This window comes from Lissotriton helveticus, chromosome 4_1 (genome assembly GCF_964261635.1).
Source record: "Lissotriton helveticus chromosome 4_1, aLisHel1.1, whole genome shotgun sequence".
In the NCBI taxonomy this organism is placed as follows: domain Eukaryota; kingdom Metazoa; phylum Chordata; class Amphibia; order Caudata; family Salamandridae; genus Lissotriton; species Lissotriton helveticus.
This window is the reverse complement of record NC_136063.1, coordinates 435698808-435724501: the sequence shown is the minus strand read 5'-3', so window position 1 is coordinate 435724501 and position 25694 is coordinate 435698808. Positions and strand designations below refer to the sequence as shown.

At 45.7% G+C, this 25694-nt stretch overlaps 1 protein-coding gene across 1 annotated transcript in view; it reads right to left on the bottom strand.

Annotated features, from left to right (window-relative positions):
* The window catches only part of MTERF3 (mitochondrial transcription termination factor 3), a 233996-nt gene that overhangs the window by 74879 nt on the left and 133423 nt on the right, over positions 1–25694 (bottom strand). Inside the window, exon 7 of the mRNA XM_078687000.1 lies at positions 1787–1858. Within this exon, the coding sequence (XP_078543126.1) occupies positions 1787–1858 (72 nt within the window). The remainder of the gene's footprint in view (positions 1–1786; positions 1859–25694) is intronic.

Sequence of the window (25694 nt, the reverse complement as noted above, 5' to 3'; positions counted from 1 at the left end):
TTCTCTGATTCAAAAAGGAGGTTTTCCAACATACAATGCTGGTCATCATGACAGGATGAACAGCGATCACCTAAAATTAAACTCAGATAAAACTGAGATTGTCATCACCTGGAGAAAGCTTGACTTTTAGAAAGCATAATTCTGGCTTTCTGCGATGGGTGCCCCTCTCTCCCCCAATAAATCAGTTAAAGGTTTAGGGGTCCTTGTTGACAAGGAACTCTCTATGAACCCCCAACTCCGAGCGGTAATCTCTTCTTGCTTTCTACTACTTCATAGAATCAGGAACATTGGAAAATTCCTCACCCCAACACCTCTTTTCAAGCTATAATTACCCTAGTCATCTCTGGAAGAGATTATGCCAACTCCCTCTATGTGGGCCTCCCAAAATGCCTCAATCGCAGGGTTCAAATAGTCCAGAACAAGGCAGCCCGGTTAATCTTCCAACAACCTCGACAGTGTCACATTACCCCTTTGATGAAAAAGCTTCACTGGTTTCCGGTGGAACAAAGGACTAATTTTAAAACTGGCTGCACTATTTTCAAAACCATCAATGGAAAAAACACAGCCTTTATCACAGCCTGAATTCAGAAGTAACACCTCCAAACGAACTCGAAGAGCTACTCTTATGAACTACCTGCCAATACCCAAGTTAAAAAAGAAGAGCATACGTGGTTTCACATTCTCAGTAATTGCCCCTTGCAACTGAAACTACTCCCCCCTCTGGACTAGAACAGCTCCCAACTATTTGAAAGTCAGACAACTACTAAAAACATGGCTTTGCAGACAAGACATATGTTGCCCCAACACTGTTGTGGGAAGCTGTAGGCTATAACAGCAGGCATCATATTGCAACATCTGTGAAGGAAGCTGATTATAGGGATTTCTGAAATAAAGAATCCTTACTCCAGGTGAGAGCCTTAGGCCTAATTTATATGCAAGGCATGACTGCTTAGACAGGTAGGAATGCTAACAGCTCTGACGAAGGTCCTAGACCCATATGGGCTTTAAATGTGGGCCAAACATGTTGGTTTTATAAGGGGTAATTGAGACATTGACACTCAATAATAACCCCAGACTCTGTTTTGATTGTCTTGGGTACCCACTTATTAAAGGAAATATCCTGTGGTATACCCCAAGACATTTTATCTCGTATATTCTGGATCCCTGCCAAAAATCCAGGCATGGTTATTTTTGGTAGAGTTCACCCTGGTTGTAACATCCTACCAGGGTGCGGATAGCAGCCAAAGATGTGTTTGAGGCGTCTACTCCAAAATCCTTGGATTTCTCCCAGGACCAACTCTTTTGGCAAATTTAGCCTAGTTGCACATATGTGTTGGTGGAGTCAAATCAAGTCATCTGTTCACGCTTGGATTCCTACCTAATTGACAAAGGTATTTCAATCTTGGCAGTTTAATTAACAGACACACTGCAGGATAAAAGCAATATACCCATGCCACAAAATTTATGTTGGGGGAAGCCAGGCTTAAATTACAGAATGTCTCCTGGTTTTTACCCATTAGTGCACATATACTGGAACCACCATCTAACTGGATGGACTGCAGATTAAGCAGTTGTCATGGTAGAATCTAAATTTGATTTGTTTAAGGTTATTTGATCTCCAGAAGGAGGAAGGCTGCTTCGGTTTTATGATAATATTTATATAGTGTTTATAATTTAAGACTGTTACACATAGAAGCAACAAGTCACAGGTGTCATACCATATACTTTATCTATACTGGTTGCACATACAAGATTTTGATTTAAATGTATTGTACAGCATACTTGCCTTAAGGTTTTCTTTTATGGGCTCCAGACTCCCAGTGAGCATTCTTGGATAACGAATTACCAGATCTCTAGTCTGTGTAAAGAAAATAAATATATTCATCATTATACTTATGGTATGCTACACTGCATAATGAAATACACACACCTTAAGCAATTAAAATCAAATGCGAAGCGGAGTCTCTGTATACACTCCTGTAAACCCACAATTCAAGAGCTAATGAGACATTAAATAAGTGTAATGAAGAGGGCTGGCTACAATATGACAATAGTTAGAGGGGAGGAGGGAGTGAAGCATGAACATGGGTAGTAGTTACACTGGTGCAGCCTATTACTGTGGCCTCTGCACTGGATACCGTAGGGTGATTGATGGATGAAGTGTCAAACGGGGCTTGTACAGAGTTTTTTTCCAAAATTTCTTTATTTGCATTTTCTTTTTGCAAACAATACAATACAAAAACTTCCCGTGTTAACACCTGTAATGATATCATATAAACATTTCGGCAGCATAGTAGTCTCCCATCCTTCGGGGGTTTCCCAATAAAAGCAACTTACTCCAACCTGGAATTGGCCCCGAGGGGTTGGGGTGGGGGACAACATGAGTGCGTGTGCATCTTGTACAGAGTTAAAAAGGGGTACGAAGGGAGACCTCAGGTTCTAGTCAGAATTAGTTGGTCATAGGCTCATAAGGTCAGATGCACATTCCTAGATCTCCACACAACCTTTCGGCTGTAACTGATACTAAGCATTGATGCCTACAATTGGTCCAGAACGGCTGAAGCCATTTCAGATTCCTATAGAAACCAGTGACTATGTAAATGTGCCCCTGTATGAAAAAAGTGTACATAAATGCACAAATCCTGAAAATCTGGCACACCTTCTGCCCTTGTGGGTCAACATTAAATACCTCTGGCATACAGGGAGCACTGAACCTGGGCCTGGATATGTTCTGGGTAAGTGGAACTGTCACAATTTTATTCTAGGTTACAGGGATGAAGATCTTGCATCTTTGTGGTAGGATAAGATGAAATAGTGGTAATGAGGACAAAGAAAATTAGGTTTTTGTAATTGCAATAGAAAAGTTTGGATGAGAACACACATGGAAGGCTTTGATGAAATTTCAGAGGTTGCTTGGGCAGATTGAGCTTTGGCTGGATTTAGGATGTCATGCACTAGAGATTGTGACAGTAGGATATGTTGTGGGATCTTTGTTCACAGAAAAAACAGAGGTGTGCGATGTGTTGCAAGTAACATAGTTGGAGAAATGCTCAGGGTGTAGGGGTGTGTGTGATTGAAGTGTGTTTGGGACAAGGTGGATGGAAGGGCAGCCAGTAAAGTCGTTCCTGGGATGAGAGTTGTTGTAGGGCTGACGGAATGGCAGCCAGTAGAGTTGTTCCTGGGAGGAGAGTTGTTGAAGGAGGGAGAGTGAGTGACTTCGTACAAAAGCAGAAGGGTGTCCACTGAATATGTTGTAAATTCCCACAAAGTAATGCCTTTGCAGATATTCAAAATCCTTTCCAATTGAGTTTTTACCACACAAAAATACTTCTAAACATGTTTGGAGTAAACGTCTAAATAGGATTGAAAAGATCACAAAAATTCTGAAATGACGTAAGGTGAAAGTGGTTTACTACAAGAACATGTGCAAATGCATATTTGCGCCACACATCTACGCAAGAGGATATTGGCCAAAGGAGGTATTTCTGCAAATCATTTAGTATCACTGATATGCATGACTGCTCCTGGAGATGTATGTGAATCCCATCAAAAATCTACTATAAACATTTAAAGCTGGACTTGACTCTATCGTACTTAATCCAGCTTCATAAATCGGTACAGTCTTTTTGGGGTCAGTGGCAGGTCAGACGGTACTGCCCAATTATTGTGCAAGTTTTATGATTAATCGTGTATGAGGTGCTATATCTCTACTGAGACAAAATCTCCATCATGTTATCCTGTGTAGTATACTGCACATTTTCCTGAACCACTCTAGAAAAGAGTAGCCTCATTCTGAAGCTAGCACAATGAAACAATGATTTTAGAAAATAGTAGAGCCTGCTCTTGCTGGTTTTAGCTGTACCAGTTCATCATGGTCTTCACTTGAATGCCTCCCACAGAAGATCTTGGCACCATTAGTGTCCATCTATAGGTTTTGATACGGTCACATGTTCTTGCTTCTATTCACTTTCACTGAGAAAAAGGTGAATAAAAGTAGCACCAAAATGTATTGAATTTGATCATAACATGCTTCAACTGATCGAGGGCAAGACTTTGTGCTGTTTTTTTTTTTTAAAACATACTTTATTCGTCTATTAGCATAGACAACGCAGGGTTTTGCGCACTAAAGGCATCTGCCGCCTCAGACATATGCAATCATGAAAAAAATCGACTTTTTATAAGTAATATTAAAGTGCATAACACAAGCATGCTGAATAAAATAGAACCCCCCCAACTCCCACCCTCCCTCACCCCCCCTGAAATCGCACCATGTCCGCATAGTTCTGTCCACAGCCTTGAAGAACAAACAAAGAGTCCTGCCCTAGTAGCATGCACCCCCACGGCCCTCCCCGCACCCGGAAAACTCTCGCATCTACCCCAGTGGATGGGTCTCCATTACCGCTGGCAGCTCCAACCATAGGCCACGATAGTCTGCCCACCATTTCCAGATCTTATAATGCTTGTGTGGGCAAATCCTGGCTACAAAGATAGGCTGTTCCAACCCCATACAAAAATCTAAACCATTCTTCCATGCAGCCACCGAGGGGGCCCGCGTCGCCTTCCACTCTTTAGCAATGTCCCGTTTCGCCAGTGTAAACCCTAACAACATGAGGTGTCGTTTGCAGACATTGCCCCCTATCCCCTCCATGACATGAAGCAGGGCCAGCTGTGGTGTTCGAGGGAGCCCCCACCCCAGCACCTCTGAGAGGCATGCAAAGACCCCCCCTCCAGAAGCGATCCAAGGATATACACTGCCAAACAGTATGCATAAAGGTGCCCTCCTCCCGCCCACAGCGAAGACACTCCGGGGAAGCGATCAGCCCCGCCCGCACAGTCGTGCTCTAGTAAAATAGACCCTGTGAAAATACTTGAACTGAACCAGACGGAGTCGCATTGCTATGGCCACACCCCACTGCGCCACCAAGGCCTCTATCCAGTCCTCCTCCTCTAGAGTGCCCACGTCAGCCTCCCAGTCTTCCCGAAGCTTCTGTAGTGTGGGGGAGCAATGAGTAACCAGGGATTGGTATATCCAGGAGATCTTCTTTTCTTGCAGGTCCCCCATAAAAACCTTCGCCTCCAACGGACTAAATTCAGGGAGAGACTCCAGACCCTCCAGTCTAGGAGACCGGGCGTGGCGAAACTGGAGGTACCGATAGAATTGTGACTGTGGCATATGACATTCCCTAGGGAGGTCCTGGAAGGGCTTGAGTGTCATGCCCCTCATGACATTTCCCAGGGTTCAGATACCTTTGTCGTCCCATCCCCGGAAACCCTACAGGGACGCCAGGTGGGGCAGGTGCCCATTATTCCACAGAGGCGTCCCCCGAGTCAGGGTGTTCCTCCAACCCATGCGCCGCAGCACCTGCCTCCAGATCTGGAACACCACCTGTGTGGCGATTTGCCTTGCACCCCACAATGGCACTGAGTACAGGAGTGTGCATAGCAAATGACGCCCCAAAAGTTGTTGCTCCAGCGCATACGCCGGGTCTCTCCTATCCCCGTACCACCACTCATTAAGATTCAGGAGGTGTGATGCCTGGTAGTACAAAAGGGATGTCCGAGGACGCAAGACCTTCACAGTAAGTGGACAGGAAGCACGTGCGCAATGCTACGCACACCCTCCCCCCCTATCATAGAAATTGCCCAAGCACAGAATTCACCAGCCGGAACCATCTGGACGGGATCGAGTACGGGTGATTCTGTAACTGGTAGAGAAGCCGAGGAAGTGCTACCATTTTGAATATCGCCGATCTGCCAAACAGAGTCAGAGGCATACGGGACCAGGACTTAAGGTCTGAAAGAACTCGCTCCCACACCGGAGCCAAATTACGTTCCCAAGCGATGGTCGGTACGACTTTGTGGTGTTTTAACTTTCTTGGCTGTCCATTCATTGTGTTTTGAGTGTTATAAGGTCATCTAGTTCTGAGTCTCACGGGGAGCTGGCACGAGGACCTGCTCATGAGGTCGCACAATAGGTCATGTGGTAGGGCAGGGCACAGGGTGGCGTGAGGAAGATAACGGCGGGAGGAGGGAAATGGCAGGAAGAGGGGGGAAAACAGACAGAAAGAGGCAAAATGAAGGTGAGAAACGAGCAGAAAGAGGCAGGACTACTGCTTGCCCAGGATTGGGCGTTATCTAGCGTGTGACGTCATCGCAATGGTTACATAGAGATCCGGCATCTTGGATTGGGCGGTTTCGCACATCAAGTGCATCGTGTCAAGGTGCACATGCCCATGAGAGCAGTTCGTCTGGACTGCATTGAATCTTGCAGCAAGAAGTCCGGACTGGAGATCATTATTAAGGCTGTACTGGTGCTTATAGGTCATTTTCTACTGAACCTTCCTCACCTGTGTGGTGCCGCCCTGTTCCCATCTTTTGGTAATTTTCCCCAATTTGGAGAAACTCTAAGTATCGGACTGCAAGAGGACTCGTCTTTTGTCTAGCTGAGGAAGTGAAGAAAGACACTCTGCTGTGACGGTCCTCGTGTACTATCAGGTTTTTGTTTTAGTTTCTTTTGTTAGCCAGTTGTATTAGATTGTTTTTTTGGGGTTTACTGTTTTATCAGAAGTGGTGTTTTGCTACGTATGCAACGAGGATGACTGCGATGATGCAACTCACCCCCTCCCCCCCAATTTTTAAGTGAAGTGGTGGAGCCAATTCCATCATGGTTTAGATGGAAGAAACTCTTTGATTTGTATTTATTAGTCATTGGGGGTGAAACGTTTTCTGCGTCCAGAAAACAAGGAGTATTGGTACACAATCTGGGGTTTGAACGGAGAAATATATATAAGACTATAGACAATATTCCGGTGGGAAATGCGGAAGGTGATCCCAGAGATGTGAATGAAATGTCAGTAAGAATGTTAGAAATGCATTTGGCACCCAGATTAATGTAGTGTTAGCATGTCACAAAGTCTTTGCCCGTCAGCAAGGCAAAGGGGTACACATAGGCAACTATGTGGCTTGTTGAGAAACTGGGCCAGGACATGTGATTTTGGGGAGTTGACTGATTTGATATCAGTTGGTGTGCTGTATTAACAATGTTAATGTAGAGGAGAAGCTGTTGGCTAAAAACCTTAGCCTGAAAGAAGTGTTAGCTTGAAAGAAGCCATTGCTATCATTGAGAATACAGCATGTTGGGTTCAGGAAATGTGGATGGATGACCACAATGTTGGGGGTGCCTCCAGAGTCACAGCAAAAAAAAGAGAAGTTAAGAGTGCGAAAGAGGCAAAGGGTCTGTGTGAGAGTAGCAAAATCAAGTGCAATCACACGGACAACACACAGCAAATTATCTGAATTGTTTGCGAAGAATGAAGTGTGTTGTAAGTGTGGAAACAAGGGGCACTTTGCTAGTGTATGCAAAGGCTTTTCTGAGAGGAGTAGAGAAAGTAAAGTAGGGCATCAAGTTGAAGAAGTTAGTGAGGGTGCCAGGAAGCTGGTATTTGTAGTGACAGATGTGGGCACGGATGAGGTAATGAATCTCTAAGATCGTGTTATGTGATGGAGATGGAGTAGGCATACCCCACCATGAGGTGATGAGTGGGGGAAAACAATTGCCTAATTTGGCAGATTAGCTTCACCCTACACCGTGGTGGGTGATCGCATCTGGGAGGATGTGTATGGTGGTGATGGAATTGAACTAAATGAACCGGATATCAAGTCCTTTGGTTATGGTAGTGCAGCCATGGATGCTCGGGGTATGTTCCCATGTTGATTGATTTCAAGGGAAGGAATGCCTGGGGAAAGGTGCATGTTGCGAAAAGAGAAGATTGCTTGTTGGTGTGGAGGCACCAGAGGGATTTGGGTATCATGCTCAATCCCAAAGCACGTCAACAAGTGATGTTGGTGTATAGTGGACAAGAGAACCAGGATATAGTGTTGAAATTTCCTTAAGTATTTGATAGGAAATTAGGGAAATAGGAAGGATGCCAACTCTGTATTGTGCTGAAAGTGGGAGTGAGAACAGTTATGCATCAAGTGAGGAAAGTGCCACAGTTAATGTTGGATCCCTTGAAGGAAGAACTGGGCAAGTTATTGAAATTGGGTGTGATTGAGGAGAATGCATCCTTCGAATGGCTAGCTCTGGTTGTTCTGGCGCCCAAGGTTAATGGTAAAATTTCGAGACTGTGTATCGATTTAAGGGACCTGAATAGAAATATCTTGGTTGACAGGCAACCTTTGCTGAATATTGGACAAGAATGGTCTTTTCTGAAGGGGGCATGGTTGTTTAGTGTGATGGACCTTTCAGCCGCCTATCACCAGGTGTCATTGAGTAGGAGTCCAAACTTCTTACCTCTGTCTTACTTCTGCCTACCGCTTCGTCCGTATGACATTTGGGCTGGCATCGGCATACTTCCAGAGGGTGATGTTGAAAGTACTAGAAGGGATTGATCAGAATAAAATATTTCAGGAAGACCTCTTGGTCTATGGTAAAGATGTTATGTTATAAGGATTTGTAGAGTGCATGGCTGCCCAAGGGTTCCCCAGCACTAGGCGTCGAATACGGTGCAAATAGCAGGAGAGGTAATTAGCAGAACTTGTGGAACATCCAGGTGTTCAGTTTTTTCCTGAAGGTATATTCTGTAACTAGAATCTGAGTTCCAGAGGTAGTGAATTTCATAACTTGGGTGCCAGATGGGTAAAAGATCTTCCACCCGATCTGGCTTTTTAGGTCTCGGAACTGCGAACAGATCGCAAAGCGATCTGTCGTTCCGAGACTCTATTGTAATCATTCTCGGTTTCAAGGAGTCAAGGGAGACAGGAGACAAGTGAGGTGCACGCGCAACCTTGGAACTGGGATCAGGTCGCGCGCGCTTCCGGTCTCCCATGGCTCCTTGGAAGCAGACTCACACGCACACACACACATACAGCCCCCCCGCCGCGCATACACACACACACAGACTCCGCCGCGCATACACACACAGAACCCCCCCCCTTACACACACACATCTCCTACCTCGTCTCGGCGTGTCATCGCGCTCCCTTGCCCCCGCTCCTCTGGTGCGCGCGCACCACTGGTTTCGATTCCCGCGTCGGCCTGTTTCGATTCCATAGCTTTCGATCCCGTTCAGGTTTGCCCCCGATGGTCTTTTGTTAAATAATGTTTTTATTAGCGCAGACGTTGCACTTTGAGGTCCGAGCACCTCTCTGGAGGAGGAACTATTTATTAGACACGTTTTAATTTATTGACTTTAATTATGCATTTGATTTAGCGCGGACTTTAACCGAAGGCGTCAGAGCGCTTCACTATAGGAACGGAACTGACACATCAGGAGAACATTCACGTGTACAAATGATAAAAACGGACGTTAAGTTACACGAGGGAAATGTGACTATTGTGAGCAATCTAACACATGAGGTAGCGCGGAGTGCGCAGGAGAAATAGTGGCAAGTGTGCAGGTTACATGAGAAAAGGAAGTACTTGAGAGGTATAATACCGCAATGTATGCTAGCCACGCAGGCTCGTGAACAAACGTTACATAGGCAATAGCGGCTCTGGTATTTAGCGCGGACTTGACCCGATGGCGTCGGAGCGCTTCACAATAGGAACAGAAAGGGCTGATGTAATTTACTTAATGTGATGGAGAGGTTCCTTATGCCGGACTTCGTTTTGCAGCTTAGTGTTCTCTTTTGAAGAGCCTTTTAAAAATCGTGCAATTTTGCATGGTGGAACACAGACTGATACATAGGTACTTTTAAGGACGTTTTTAGCGCAAACTTTACCCGAAGGCGTCAGTGCACCTCGCAATAAGAACAGAAATAATTTCTCAGGAGAACATTATATACGATTGGATTAGATAATTAAACGTTATGTTACTGGTAAAAAGTGACAATTGTGAGCAGACAAATACATGAGGTAGCTTACTATGCACAGGATGAAATAGTCAGAAAAAGATTTTAAGTCCCTGTCGTAAACGTGGCAGGCTAGGATCGCTGGAATAAAACTAATTGGGGGGGTCTTGGTTGGATGGTGGAAATATTCCACATATCCTTAGTAAGTTTAATAACAAACAAGCATTTACAATGCAATAGGTTTCGCAGCATTAAAGTTTGAGTTACTGGCATTGTGAATGACAATGCTTTGCATAATTATTATTATTTTTTTTTATTTGCAAGTGGTATATAAACATTGTTTGTGAATGGTTAGCTGTTGCTTATGCTAAGCAAAGTTGGCAGTAATATAGAGTGCTAGTCTTGCTTGTTATAAGCATGCTGATTTAAAGCGCTCTGATACCTGCGGGTAAAGTTTGCGCTATATAAAAGTGAAAAGTAATAAATACATTTTAAAAAGCCTACCTGTACCACGTCCGTTCTTATTCTGCGATGCCACATATCTTTGGGTCCCTGTACTTATTAACTGCACCCAGCTGTGGGAAACCTCCATGGCAGGAACAACGTGTTGCGGGGCAGACACGGGCAATGTCGCCACTGTCCTGTGGTAACAGTGTAGGGGCAGGAAGGCAGGCAGTTGGTAGTGCTGTGCCATAGCAGTGTAGTTCTCTGTGTATGCTGGGCATGGGGGTTGCTATTGCTGACAAGAAGTGGTGAGGAGCTGCCTGTTCGGTGTGCCTGCTTCCTGATCTTGGGCAGGCGACAGGTAAAAAAAGACCATGCTGCACCAGCGCACTCCTACTGCCCTATGTCTAGTGAACATGTCTTATTACAAACTGCAGCACTGCTGCCCAGAGATGAGATGCTGCAGGGCAGCTCAACTGTGCAGACTCACTATACACTGCAGCACTGCTGTCGATAGATGACACATTGCACCCCTTCAGCCAACAAACTGCAAGCAGAAGCTCAAGTGCCCTAAACCTACACGCTCCACCCTTGTACACTGAAATGGGCGTGTGCGAAGTGCTTGTTTACGTTATACATGTCTGTGTAACAGAGTCGGTTTGTGCGTGTGTGTTTGTACGTGTGCGCTTGGACGAGTGTTCTTGTGGGACAGAACGTTATTTGTAACTGTGTGGGAGATTTATATACGGCTACTGTCTGTGTGAGAGTGGGTGTGTGTAGGAGCGCTAGGAAGTGTGTATGAGCGATGTGTGAGTCATCGTGTGCTTGTGTATGTTTTCTACCGCCTTTTCTCTTAATGTGGATAGTTCTGAGTAACCAAGCCCCCTGTAGACCTGAACAATGTGGAATTGTTTATGTAAAAAAAAAAAACGGTTTAATCCCGAAGTGTCCAGCATTGTAAAATGCGCGCGCGCTCCTGTGATACTCTGCAAGCCACTACCACCTCTGCACTATATAATGCAAACAGTTTTCCCTCTTCTATCCCTCTACTAACCTCCTCAACCCAAATAACGGACTAACATATCCACCGTTCAAATTACTTTCACTATACTAATCCACTACTAATACTGTAGGGGTTCCGGAGTAGCATGCTACTCACCGAAAAAGCACTTTGCCGCCTCGGCAGGGGTAGTAAGAGCCATATAACCGCAATATATATATATATACACACATACACATATATATTCACACACACACACATAAATACAAAAAATATTAAAAATCAAATGGTCTTGGCTAACACCAGACAAAGAAAATTATACATTACCAATATGATTACCATTAGAAATTAACCAAGAGAACCCGTTTACTGAATTGATTGAATCAGGCTAAAAACGATGCTACATTGGCACAATTTAGCTGAATAGTTTAGGTTATTGTAACAAATGAAGCCTCTGTCTTTACAACAATGGAATAAACACCCACAATGTATTCCCATGTCTGAAAGAAAAAACACTCTGCCACACACCCTAGTTACATGTTGATAGAGAGCGCACGGCAGAAAAGTCGTAGCAAAAGCAAACCGGGGACAATGTGCAATTAAAGACAAATTCGCTTTTTAAGGAACGCTACAAATTAAAGACATTTTCCATTCTTCACGAACGATGCCACTCCCGTAAGCAAAAACATAGTCGGGACTGCTTAGAAGAGGGGTTCACTGGAATAAAGCAGCACATTCTTTACTTTTCAGTACAAACAACTCCAGTCACAAACACCCGCTGGGGATCTTTAAGCTTCTCCCGCCCACCCGCTCGGCGCATATGTCATAAGTCATAACATTCGCCCCTTAATCACCATTCTCGGACAGTCACGATCCTGTACGTACAGTGACGTACCCAAAGCATTTATACCTGCCCTGTGGACCCTGACGATTTCCTTTTCCCGCCACCCGCCATGACAGGCATCTTAAGGCGCGCACACGCTCCCGACATCCACACGTCAGGAGCGTGCGGGCGTACGCGCCGGACTTCCTGTATCCGGTGACGTACTAAATAAAATACTATATACCAGGTTGAAATGTATGCGCATCTAGTGACAGGTTTTTGAGGCACTTGATTGGAATGCAGATGATACAGGGCGATGTTTTATGTGTTACTTAATTAATAGCGAAACGTAAATTGTGTATTTTCTGTTCACGTAAACGGGAGAAATGACACAAATGTCGCAGAGCAAAATATTTACAATAATGCACAAAACCGACCTTATGCTCAACTGAAACAAGATTTTGTAAGATGGCTGCCTGAGAGCGAAGCCCGGCCACACCCTCCTATCTCGTTTGCTGCGGGAACGTTGAGAGAGTAAAGACAAGTCAGGTCCCGGGCCGCGCTGTGATTGGCTGACGTCACGGGGTGTCCCGGGCCGGCAGCCAATCACAGCGCGGCCCTGGAATGACGTCACGGGGGTGTCCCGGGCCGGCAGCCAATGGCAGCGCGGCCCGGGACAAAGGGGCGGGGCTTAAAAAAAGCACCAGAAACGCCCCCGAATCGCGTTTTCGAGAGAAAACGCGATTGACAGCCTCTGCCTCCCAATGGCTAGCCTCCATTTATGGAGCTAGCCAATGAGAGGCAGAGGCGGTTCTAACCCCACTATTAAAAACAACAGATTTCGATCTGGGAGGGGCTTCGCCCCTCGCCAGGTTACGAAACCTAAAAAGAGCAGGTAACTAAAGTAAAACAACTTAGTAGATACAAGGAAAAGTTCAAATGGTGCAATTTATTATCTTCCTCCCTCTTGGGTTACAATCTAAAACATAGTAAAAAACCAATTAAAAAACCACCAACCGTGGTAATACAGTGAATATAGGTACAGTCAAAGTAAAAACAGTCGACGCGGCGTTTCGGTGCTATTTTGATCTTGACACCTTCTTCAGGACATTTAAAAACATTTGACTCCGTATCTGTGTTATGCGCGGGAGAGCGTTTCAATTGCTTTCCAAATTGCTGTAAACTTCTTTGATAATTACAGTTTTTCTGAGCTTATAGATCGAATCTAGGATCTTCTAAGTGCACGGAGGGGCCACCGTATGATAAAGGGAGTAGCTTCTTTAAATATTTTGACCCAATATTTCTCGGGTGGGTATCTAGATGTGATACATTGATGATAGTTGATCATCCGATTTTCATGATTTGGAAAGTTGAATATCGTTTGGTCAAGGTTCGGCCTCCCTGCTCCTCCGTGCTGTCGGCTTACGTGATATTTAATAGTAGATACTATTAAATATCACTGTACCTATATTCATTGTATTACCACTGTTGGTGGTTTTTTAATTGGTTTTTTACTATGTTTTAGATTGTAACCCAAGAGGGAGGAAGATAATAAATTGCACCATTTGAACTTTTCCTTGTATCTACTAAGTTGTTTTACTTTAGTTACCTGCTCTTTTTTGTTATTAAATTTACTAAGGATATGTGGAATATTTCCACCATCCAACCAAGACCCCCCCAATTAGTTTTATTCCAGCGATCCTAGCCTGCCACGTTTACGACAGGGACTTAAAATCTTTTTCTGATGTAAAATCCCCTTCCCTGCTATACACAACAGGGGAACCTCCTATACCTTTCAGGATGAAATAGTGACAGGGGGGCAGGTAAAAAGCAAGTACCTTGGAAGTATAATATGCGATTTATGCTGGACACCATGGCGCTAGAACAAACGTTCTAAGTGATATCTCTATCTCCCTAAGTAGATAGAGATATCACTAGTATATGCCTAGATTTTATCCATTTGTATCTCCTCCTTGTGTGACTTTATCTCTTGTACATTTGCAATTTTTTCTGTTTGTACCTTTTTATAACGCATGTAATCCTAAGTCTTTCTATAACGCATGTAACCCTCAATCCGTATGTTTTCAACTGGTTCTTATGTAAGTCAACAATTTGCAAATTCTTTTTGTACCGTCAGTCCTTATGTTTGACACTGGGTCCTATGTAAAGCGCTCTGACACCTTCGGGTAAAGTTCGCGCTATATAAAAATCGCATAAATAAATAAATAAATAAATAAATAACGTTAGCCTTTACGGGGGGTATATAATGGCATTCTCTTGAGCCCGTCCGGCCTCTACTGGGCCTGGTTTGTTGGGGAATGATGAGGGGTAGGGGCTCGTTAACGTCTAGCTTTATTTCAGGCAGACAGAGGACGACGTCGTGGCACATCAGGACAGGTTAAGGTGGCGCATTATACTAAGCGTTGGACTTTGAGACTGGGGACCCGGGTTCGATCCTTGGGGTCAACATTCCCCGATTGAAGCAGTTAAATGTTAATTCAAGTTTAACAAGCACTGGAACGCTAGCGTGGCCGCAAAAGTCTACTGTGGGGAGGAGCGCTGGAGTGAGTCGCCTGCTATTTTAATATTATGCGCGGTGGCTATTAATTGTGTAGTTACACGCTCGGGCCACCCAAATTAGTAGGCGGTGGGCTCTTCCCACTGATTAATGCAGGTCATATAGCGCGAACGTTACCCGTGGTGCCAGAGTGCTTTACATGTGATCCAGTTGTGAACATAGGGAGTTAGGCTAACACGCGTTGCATGCGAGATACGAACAGAATTTATTGATTATGTCCATGATGTTAGAGCATTACCTTACCTTAGGAATTAGGCAGGTTGTCAGATGTCATGCTCAATTTAAGATAACACGTTGGGAACGGAGCTGATACATGAGAGCTAGTGCGGGTGTACTTGCTGGAGCGTTATGTTTAAATCGGGGGAATACAACGCGAAAATCACCCAGGTGTGCGAGCGATTCACAAGAGAGAAGTAAGCCATGTACTGTGTCCCTCCCGCCGTTGCCGTGAGCTGTGCCTATGTTATTTATTTGTGAGTTAGTGGCGTGAACATTATCAAAGGTGTCAGAGCGCTTTAAAAAGAATTCCAGGGGTCTCCACCTCTCTTGTGTTTGGAATAAAGGCTTCATCTCCTCCCTCTCCCCCATTGTGTTGTGCTTCTTGGCCCGTCCCTGGACCCCGCCCCTCGTTCCCTCCCCCTCCTTGCTTCGGACAGAGGGTTCACTAACTCGACCCCTCTTGTTGGTGCTGTGTTCGGGGCCCACGTCACGGTATGTACAGCATGATTGTTCTGGCGGTCTCCTCCTTTCACCCAGAGGGGGCTGGGCTGTGTTGCATGAGTGTATGGAGACCGCAGACTGTGCTGCCAACACCATCCGATCCTTGAGGCTCAGGCAACTATGGCCCCATCCGCCTCCTGACTCCGAGGACTGAGTTTCTGTGGCGGGTGTCCTCCTGTCGCTGCCAGCACTCAGTAAGCGTGGGCATCACCTACAGGGGGAGAGGGGACGCCAGAGAGGGCTACCACTCCCTGCAGCACACACACCCTCCAGCACTCACTAAACCCCTCACTGGAACACACTCCCACTCCAGAACTCACTACTGCCCTCACTGCAAGCACACTCGCCCTCCAGCACTCCCCTCTGCACTGGTGCACTCGCGCCAGCCTTCACTGTCCCTTTCCCACCCTCACGGCACCATCCTAGACGCTGCCTGCTTCTCACACTCACGCGCACTAAACACGCCTTTATTCGCATTAAAACTTTTAAACTCTGCAATTAAAATAACTAAGCACCCCCACCCTCTCCGACCCTCGGTGCATCAAGCCAGCCCTCAGTGAACCCTTCCCCCTGCCCTCACTACCCGTAACCCTATCTCTCTCACTTCGGCATTTGTTGGGGACGTTGCGGGTGACCGGGGTGAGCTTCCTGCTCCATTTTACCCAATGAGGCCTCTACCGCCCCCTCTGCCTGGTGAAAGAGCTGCCTCCACCCCTGCCCTGGTGCACGCGTGCAGAGTAGTGAGTTGTGAGTGCAGAGTAGTGAGTGCATAGTAGTGAGTGCAGAGTAGTGAGTGCAGAGTAGTGAGTGCAGAGTAGTGAGTAGTGAGTGCAGAGTAGTGAGTAGTGATTGCAGAGTAGTGAGTAGTGAGTGCAGAGTAGTGAGTAGTGAGTGCAGAGTAGTGAGTGCAGAGTAGTGAGTGCAGAGTAGTGAGTAGTGAGTGCAGAGTAGTGAGTAGTGAGTGCAGAGTAGTGAGTGCAGAGTAGTGAGTAGTGAGTGCAGAGTAGTGAGTAGTGAGTGCAGAGTAGTGAGTAGTGAGTGCAGAGTAGTAATTCTATTACACACCACATGCATACACTCCATAACACATGGCTAAAAGACATTGCCATTTACAATGCCATTAGCTCGAACTCAAATAAATCCGAGACCTATTGCATTTCCAATGCTTGTTTTATTCTAGTTGTTTTTAATAGATGCTCTGTGCCGGATCTAAGACTTCTGTTGGGGACATATAGGCCCACCAGGTTTCTGATTTTACAGTCTCCTGTTACTTATGGCTCTATGCGTTAGGCAGAGTGCTTTAAATTTGACTCTAGCCTCAATCGGTAGCCATTGTAGGGTTCTTGGATACTTTCCCACTGGTTCCTGAATAGGGAACTTGCACTGAAGTCTGACCGCAGCATTCTGCACAACCTGTCGTTTCTTGATGACATATTTACGTGCTCCCAAAAAGAGGGAGTTACCATAATCCAGACGTGATGTGACTAGAGCATGAATTTCTTAGCTGTAAAGCGATAAGCTGTCGGATCTTGCGAAGCTTCTAAGTAAGCCAAAGACAGATAGGTAAGCACTACAGGGCTCTTCTGCCTTTTGATGGGTCCCTCTTGACTACCAACAACTTGCTACTACTCTTTCTTTAAAATCTCGAAATTGAGCCCTCTCTTTAGTTAGAGCTTGCCAGCTTAACCCTTTTTAACTAACTGGGTGTGCTGTATTACCTCTTGTCTGGAGCAGGTTTCTCTAGCTACTGGTCTAGGGGAGAGGGGTGTCAATCCTAGGAACAACTGGGGATTGTTAAAATATTCTGGAAGCTGAAGAGATACATCGCAATTAATTTATATTGCGATGGGATATATTTTATTTTTCTTCCATGTTTTTAACAGAGCGGGGCCTCATTTTTCCCGAGCGGGTGCCGGGTGAGGTGGGGCCACTTCCCACACAAAGCTGGGTGAGTACTAAACTGTAAACTGCAATATGAAAATAACTAATTTTTAGCAAATTCAGGAGGACTATTGCTTCTGACAAAGAGAATGAGACTTATCAGCTCTGATTTGTATTTTGTGTTATTTGTACTTTTCTTCTTTGCTATATTGTGACGATTGGTAACACATGTCAATATCACATATTTGGTGTATTACTTCTTCCACAGGGAGGATAATCTATTGGTTTTTCCACCAGACAACATTGGGGATCCAAGTTCCTGGTAGGATTATTCCTGTCTTGATATTTCGCTTGCCTCACTTTTTCAGTATTTAGTTTTCACTGACCTTCTGCAGTGTATTTAACATCACGGTCCTGAAGAAAGCTGGATATAGTGTATCCTTAGCTGAAACATGTCGACCATTCTGCACCACGCCTTTACATAGTTATATTTTCACACTATGTAGCGTCATTTTAATCTTAACACTGTAACAGCCGAAGTACCGCCGGAGTCACGCCAGAGTCCAGCCCGTCTGCGCCCGTCCGCGCTAAGGACGGGCTGGATGGCTGGGAGACAGGTTGTACCAACGGTGAGTCGGTAGGGTTTACATACTCTCTGCAGGACCTAAACAGTCTTAGGCCCTCTAAGCTGTTATGTCATCACAGCCATCCCCCGGAGCTTTTTCTGCTCTCTACTGGCTACCATTGCTCCTGCTTCAACTCCACAGGGCCGCCTCCGGTCTCGATGACTACACTCGTGGGTCCTAACGCTAAAACAGTTACCCCTAGGCTGAGGGATAAGGGGTTCCTTTTGAATGCAAGATCTTTGGTTAAGAACAATCTTGCTTTCAAGGACTTTGTTTTGGCCAGAAACCCAGCATGGGTCTTCATCACGGAGACGTGGGCCAAGGACTCCTCGGGCCCAGACCTGGTTGAAGCGGTACCCGAAGGCTATACGCTGGTGAGGGAGGACAGAGTGGGACGGGTTGGGGGAGGGCTTGGTATCCTCCATAAGGACGGCCTCTCCTGCCGCATTACGCCTCTTTCCGATTTCCCAGACGCCTTCCAGGCCCTGCAGTTCTCAATAAACGGAGCATACTCAGCACCGTTTAAGGGCTTTCTTATCTACAGGCCCCCTGGAAATAGAACAGATTTTGGCCTTCATATGCTCAACATGTTGGAGCCACATTTTGGCTGCGAGCACCTCACTGTTCTGGGGGATCTGAATTTCCATTTAGAAAATCGGGATTCTAAGGAAACCCTATCACTACTAGATATTTTCTCTGGCTGTGGCATGCAACAGCTAGTTAAAGGTCCCACCCATCAGGCAGGCCATACGCTGGACGGGGTCTTTTCAAATGATCCTAGGCTGACCACTGAGCCTCCCATACCTCTTTCCTGGACGGATCACTATGCCATCCCCATTGAGTTAATTACCACTACTGGGAACAGCAAGGAAAGTGATCCTAGCAAAAGGGAACTGAGGCGTAAGCTCAGAAGTGTTACCAACGAGAGGCTTGCTCCCAGACTGCCAAGCGGGGCGATCTCCTCAGAGGAGGACGTCAGCTCTGCGGTCGAGAGGTTCGACACCGCCATTAAAATAGCCATTGAAGACCTTGCCCCTGCCTCACTGTGTTATTCCGCGAGGAAAAGTCCACCAGCACCGTGGTTTTGTGAATCATTAAGAATTCTCAGGCAGGGTGTACGAAGACTGGAGGGCGTGCGGGGATTTGAGAGAAAGGGAGAGACATAAAATCCTCCTAAAGAAATATAAGATGGAAGTGATTAGTATCAAACAGGAGTATTTTGCCTCTCTAACCACCTCACTCTCCTCGCCGAAAGAGCTGTTTAAGATAGTAGACACGCTCACATCACTGAAGGTTCCAGACCCCGTGGTGAGTTCACAGCAGCTCTGTAATGACATAGCACAATTATTTGAATCTAAAATTGTGGATATATACACGGCCTTAGAGTTTCAGAGGATGGCCCTGTCGCCTATACCGTGTTTATCTGTCCCCTCTATAACCTCTTCCAATGAGCTGCTGCAGGGATGCCTGTCCAGCTTTCCACCCCTCTCCCTTCAGGAACTTGATATACTTCTGTTAAAAACCAGGTCGGGCTCTCCCCTAGACCCGTGCCCCTTGAAGGTTCTCAAGCAATGCAAGGAGTCTCTCCTGCCCACCTATTTAGAATTTATGAATCAGGCAATGAAGGACGGTATTTTCCCCCAACAATGGAAAAGAGCGGTGGTGAAACCACTACTAAAAAAGCCCACTTTAGATCCGGGTGTTCTTAAAAATTTTCGCCCCATTTCGCTGCTTCCAGCCCCCGCAAAGATGCTGGAAACTCATCTAAACCAGCATCTCTCAACTTTCTTGGAATCCTCTGGCCTCCTAGATCACTCGCAGCATGGTTTTCGGAGAGAGCATAGTACTGAGTCGGCCCTTACCATCGTGCTTGACAACATCCGCACAAATGTGGACATGGGCCTGACGTCTCTCCTCATCCTGCTAGATCTCACGGCTGCGTTTGATACCCTGTCTCCCTCAGTGCTAACATCTCGTCTGAGGGAGTCAGGGTTCGTGGGGTCAGCCCTTAGTTTGCTGACCTCGTTCCTTGGCCAGAGAGAACAGAGAGTCATGTTGGGTGAGTTCCTATCTCCATCCCACCCTGTGCAGTGTGGGGTCCCCCAGGGGTCGGCTTTAAGCCCGACCCTCTTTAACATCTATGTGACCCCACTTGCCAGGCTGATTAGATCTTTTGGGATGGAGGTAGTATCCTACGCTGATGACACGCAGATCCTGATGTCTCTCGCCCAACCCTCCATCTTGGCTGCCTCCAACTTCAGACATTGCATGGAGGCAGTGGCTCAATGGATGATTTGCAATTCATTGAAGCTCAATGGCGAGAAAACAGAGATTCTGGTGTTCGGAGGCAAGAAGGACATCTGGTCGGCGGAATGGTGGCCACCATCTCTGGGCCAGTGCCCTACACCCACCGCCCTGGCCAGGAATCTAGGAGTCATGATCGATCCTACCCTGGGGATGAGTCATCAAGTAAATAGGACCATCTCTACCTGCTGGGGCATAATAAACATCCTGCGGAAGATAAAATTCTATCTTTCCCCTCAAGCCAGGAAGCAAGTGGTAGTTGCTCTAATAGGATCGAGACTAGACTATTGCAATGCCCTACTTCTGGGTATTAACAAGGGCCTCATAAGGAGACTCCAAATGGTACAGAATGCTGTGGCAAAATTTGTACTAGATCTACCCAAGCGGGCTTCGGCTACGGCTGCAAGGAAAAGTTTGCACTGGCTCCCGATAGAGTCCAGGATTGCCTTTAAGTCCCTCTGTTTGATCTATGGGGCTTTGGCCTCAAAGGGGGCTAGAGGCCTGAGGGAACTGTTGGTTCCCTATTCCCCTGCCAGAACTCTGCGTTCAGCTAACAAGTCCCTGCTGGCTTGTCCCCGTGTCCGCAGAGCCAAATGGGGTGGTAGAGCCTTCTCAACTTTGGCCCCTAAGTTGTGGAATGCGCTGCCAACTGAGATTAAATCCCTCCCCACTAAGCAAGCCTTCAGGAAGATGCTCAAAACGTGGCTATTTGCCAAAGCCTACCCCTAGCTCTGGATTTGCCTTTTTTGATTTTCTTTGGTTAGGCGCCTTGACGCCTCCGGGCTAAGTTTGCGCGTTTATAAATCGCATTTCATTTCATTTAATTTCATAACAGTGCCCATTAAACATATTTTCTGTTACGGTAGTTATTTTTATCTCACATTTTTTTCACTTTGTACACCATCACCACCACATTGAAATACATTTGGCTAGAGGGTTACTTTTGAATCCATCTTTACACCATCACCTGATGGGTTGGGTAAGATTGGATCTACCATCCGTATCCCAAGTGACGATACCCCGCCATTATGGTGGTCTGATGGGAGTTTTTCAGCCACTTGTATTTTCTGGTGTGTCCCATTTTTCCGTTTAGCTTTAAGATAAGTACATTACACAAGTGTTTTGACTTAGTATCTCCTATAAGTATTTTTGTGGTTACTATTGGGTTATGAGATATTTAGGTCGTTAAACTTAGCCTTAGACCCCCTCCTACCCTTTTTTCTTCAGCCAAAGACAGTGCCTGCCAGTTTATTCCATAGTCAGCTCCTAATAAATCCAAAATCCCAAAGTTTTTATAGCAGTGCTCGGGCCTGGGGCAATCCCTAAAGCAGCTTGGCCAGCTAGTTAGATGCCTGGGGACCCCTGAGTTTCAGAGGACCGCTCTGTTTTGTCCCCGGTCAGCTGTTATCCATTTCACTACCCTTTCCAAACATGGCGCAAGCTGATATGATTCACCTTTAATCATGGAATCAAGTGACACCACTAACTGAGTATCATCAGCGTATGGTATCATGAAGATGCCATATTCCCTGACTATGTCGGCCAATGGCCACATATAAATGTTGAACAACGTGGGGCTGAGCGACAAGCCCTGTGGCACCCCGCAGGTCAAAGATGAGGAAGACCATGATAAGAAGCTGGTTGAGGTACTTGGAAGGTTGCGTGATTGTGGTCTGAATGGTGAAGGAGAAGTGTATGTTCAGGGTGACTTCGGTATCTTACTTAGGACATACAATTTCCAGTGATGGGATTAGTCCCAAACCTGATTTGGCTTAGTCTATTGTTGATGCTCCTGAACCTACCAGCAAGAATGAAGTATGGTGTTTCCTTGGCCAACTGAATATTACCACAAATGTATTCAGAGTTTTGCAAGTGTAGTTCAGCCCATACAGTTATTATTGAAGAAAGGTGAGAAATTTGTTTGGACGGCAAAGTGCCAGGGTGCTTTTGAGCTGGTCAAGAGGAATACTGGAAGCATGATCACACTTGGGCTTTTTTAGGAAGACCATTCTAACTGCCGACAGTCTTAAAGGATTGGGTAACATCAGATTATGACGAAGAAGATCAGGTAGTTACTTTTGCCTCTAGGGCCACGAGGGGTGCGGACTAAAACTATTGTTGTTGAAAGGGAAGCGCTTGCGTGCATATGGGGCATATTACATTTTAAGTTCTATTTGTGGGGTCTACCATTGGTGGTGAGGTCAGACCACAAACCCCTGGTGGTGGTGTTCACTTGCATAGGAAGGGAGAAGGCTACACCTCGCATTAGCAGGTAGACTGAAGGTGTGAAGAAATGCAATGTCCAGGAGGAATACATTTGTGGATCTCGCAACAAGACTGCAAAGTGTTTATTGTGCTTACCTATTGTGGAGTGAAGGGAGGCTGTTGAGGAAGCCAGTGTGCTGTGGTAATAGGAGCAAGCACTGATGAAACTGAAGTGGTTCAGAGCAGGTGAGAGGGATAAGACTATGAGTTCTTTGAAAGAATATGTGGTGAAGGGGTGGCCGAAACAAAAAAACACTTTGGGTCCGATGTGGAAGAATATGGGACGGTGCAAGATGAATTGTCATTTGCTGATGGGTTTCTGTATACAGGAGAGAGTTTGGCGCCACCAGAAGTGTTAAGGGACAAGATTACGGATTTGGCACATGAGGGTTATCTGGGAAGAAACAGACCAAAGCGCAAGTGAGAGAGCAATCCCGTTGGCCTCGTATGGATCACACGGTCGAGAAGATGGTGATGGAGTGTGTTCAGTGTGCGTATTGTGACAAAAACTAAGTCACTAGAACGTTTTCCCTGTCACCTGTGGAAATGCCTGAGAAGCCATGGAGTAAGGTGGCTGTGGATATAGTGAGGCCGTTTAATTCTCTCTCCAATGTGGAGAGATTTGTATCAATATTGGTGTACTACATGTCTAAGTGGGTTTTGGCGGTGTGTGTCAGAGAAGTCAACACACAGATTGTTATTTAATTTTTGAAAGACGAGTTACTGAAGGAAGGTGTGCTGGAGAGCATAGTCACTGATAATGGCGTGTAGTTCGTTTCTTCCCAGATGGTGGAAGTTTTGAGAGATGTGAGTGTTAAACATTGCAGAACTGCATATTATTCACCCGAGGTAACAGACTATTGGAGAGCATGAACAGATTGGTGAAAGCGTGTAGTCAGCAGGCAGTGTGTTGTGGTGTGGTGTTTCACTGAGGAGTCTTTTGAGAGAAAAATTGTGGGCACACAGAATTACACCTACTCCCATCACTAATTTTACCCCTTTAAGTGTATTGAGAGGGAGAAGGGCTGCCACTAAGATGAATCCCCAGTGGTTAAAGGATGGCACACCGAAGAACAATGAGTGGAGTGAAGATGTGAAGGGAAAGATTGCTAAGATTTGGTGAAAAACATTGGGTGAAGAAAATCTTGTGGTCAGTGTGGGATGATGTGTGGGTCAAAAAAACAAATTTTCATGCTAAAGGCAAGAGAGGATTTTTTTGGACCATTCCGTATCACAGAGGTTAAGTTAAATGTGGTGCAAGTACATACTGGGGAACGGTGGAGCATGTCTAGACTGGTAAGGGTGAGGGAAACAAATGAAAGTGATGTGATGGACAAAAAGAGTGGTAGTAGTGTTGTTGGAGAACATGGAAGTCATGTCACAGACAGCACCTGGAGTGATGGTGTTGTTAGACCACACAGAGCCATGTGTGCTCCTGTGTGGATGAAAGATCATTGTAAGAAATAGTGTTCCAGCTCTACATTGTGGAAGTTAATGTTACTCACAAGTAAACTTCTTTATGCGTGGTGGTTAAACTTCAAAATTGTAAATATTATTTGCAAATTTTTTTCAACATTTTTATTTTCCCCATTGTCACTGCAAATGTCTTGTCATTCTTTTATAGTATATTGAACCTGTTGACATATTAGTCCTTTATAATTGGAGTAAGTTTCCGTTCATTGTAGTTTTCTTTTGTTGGGAAAAGAGATATGTTGTGTTTGAACTTTCTTGGCTTGGATGTAATGAGCTGGGCTGTTGGAAGTGGCTGAGAAGTGGGAAGGACCCGTTTGGTGTTGTTCCAGATTATAAATCTTCAGTGCCTTGAGACCCTTACAGGGGAGTAGTCGCACTTTACAAGAACACTGATTGATTGTTTGATTGATACTAATAAACCCACTTCTTCATCAACTGAAGCTTGTGTCGGATCTTTACTGGTGTAGGACACAGTGCTCTTGTCAATTTAAACAGCAATTGCCTTGCTTATTTTGAATGTTTGCTGGCTATTTTTGCATTAAAAGAATGTTAGATTTGTATGCGTTATCCTGATTTATCCTTTTATTTACACTTGATTTAACCACCAACTAGGTATTTAAATTTCTCCAAGGAAGAGCCCTGTACCATTTAGCGAAGAGATTAATTGGAAGGGTCTACCCTCAAAGAGGTAGGCAATTTGAAAGGGTGAGGGTTAAAAAATGAAAGGGCTGCATTCTTGTCTTGCTCGTCTGATATGAGGAAAAGTCAACTGATTTGCTCAAACAATTTGAAGGTAGACCTTTATCAAGTAAAGTTTTGGTTTGTGCCATAAAATAGCAGACTGTACTGCACAAAAAACAAATGACATTACATTCAACTAAAAAGAAAATGTAAGAAACAAAGAAATGTACATAATATTTTGGAGTTTCCCGATGGACCTCAACAACTGCACACCCATCTCTCTGCTCCACTTCCCAGCCAAGGTCACAGAGAAAGCCATCAACACCAACTTTCCGAGTTTGCTGAAACGAAGAACATCGTGGACCTCTCCCAATTGAGCTTCAGAAGCAACCACAGCACTGAGAGAACTCTCCTCGTCGCTACAGATGACACCCGCACCCTCCTCGACTGAGACAAGAATGCAGCCGTCATCCTCAGCAACCTCTCGGCCCCCTTAAACAGTCTCCCTCCACACCATCTGCGCAAGACTCCACAACGCCGGCATCAGCGACAAAGCCCTCAAATGGATCCGCTCCTTCCTCCCCTGGCCGAAAGCAGAGAGTCAGACTTACACCATTCAAATCAGAACCCACAGCGATCAGTTGCAGAGTGCTTAAGGAATTCTCCCTGAGCCCCACCCTCTTCATCATCAACATGGCCCACTTGCAGCCATTGTCAGAAGCCACTAACGTCTCCTAAGCCGACGACACCCAGCTGATTCTCTCCGCCACAGATGAACCCTCAGCCAGCAAGAGCAACTTCCACGATAGGGTGAAGGCAGTCGCCACCAGGACGAAGGAGAGCTGCCTTAAGCTCAACTCGGAGAAGACCGAAGTCCTCATCATGGGCTCCTCCCCCTCCACCTGGGATGTCTCTTGGTGGCCCGCAGCGCGCTGAATCCCCCCACACCCACAGACCATGCATGAAACCTCGGCAACATCCTACCCTCTTTGCACTCAGTGAGCCGCCAAATCAACACAGTCACGTCCGCCTGCTTCCACACACCTCGCATCCTTTGTAAGATCTTCAAGTGGATCCCCACCGAGTCCAGAAAGACAGTCACCCATG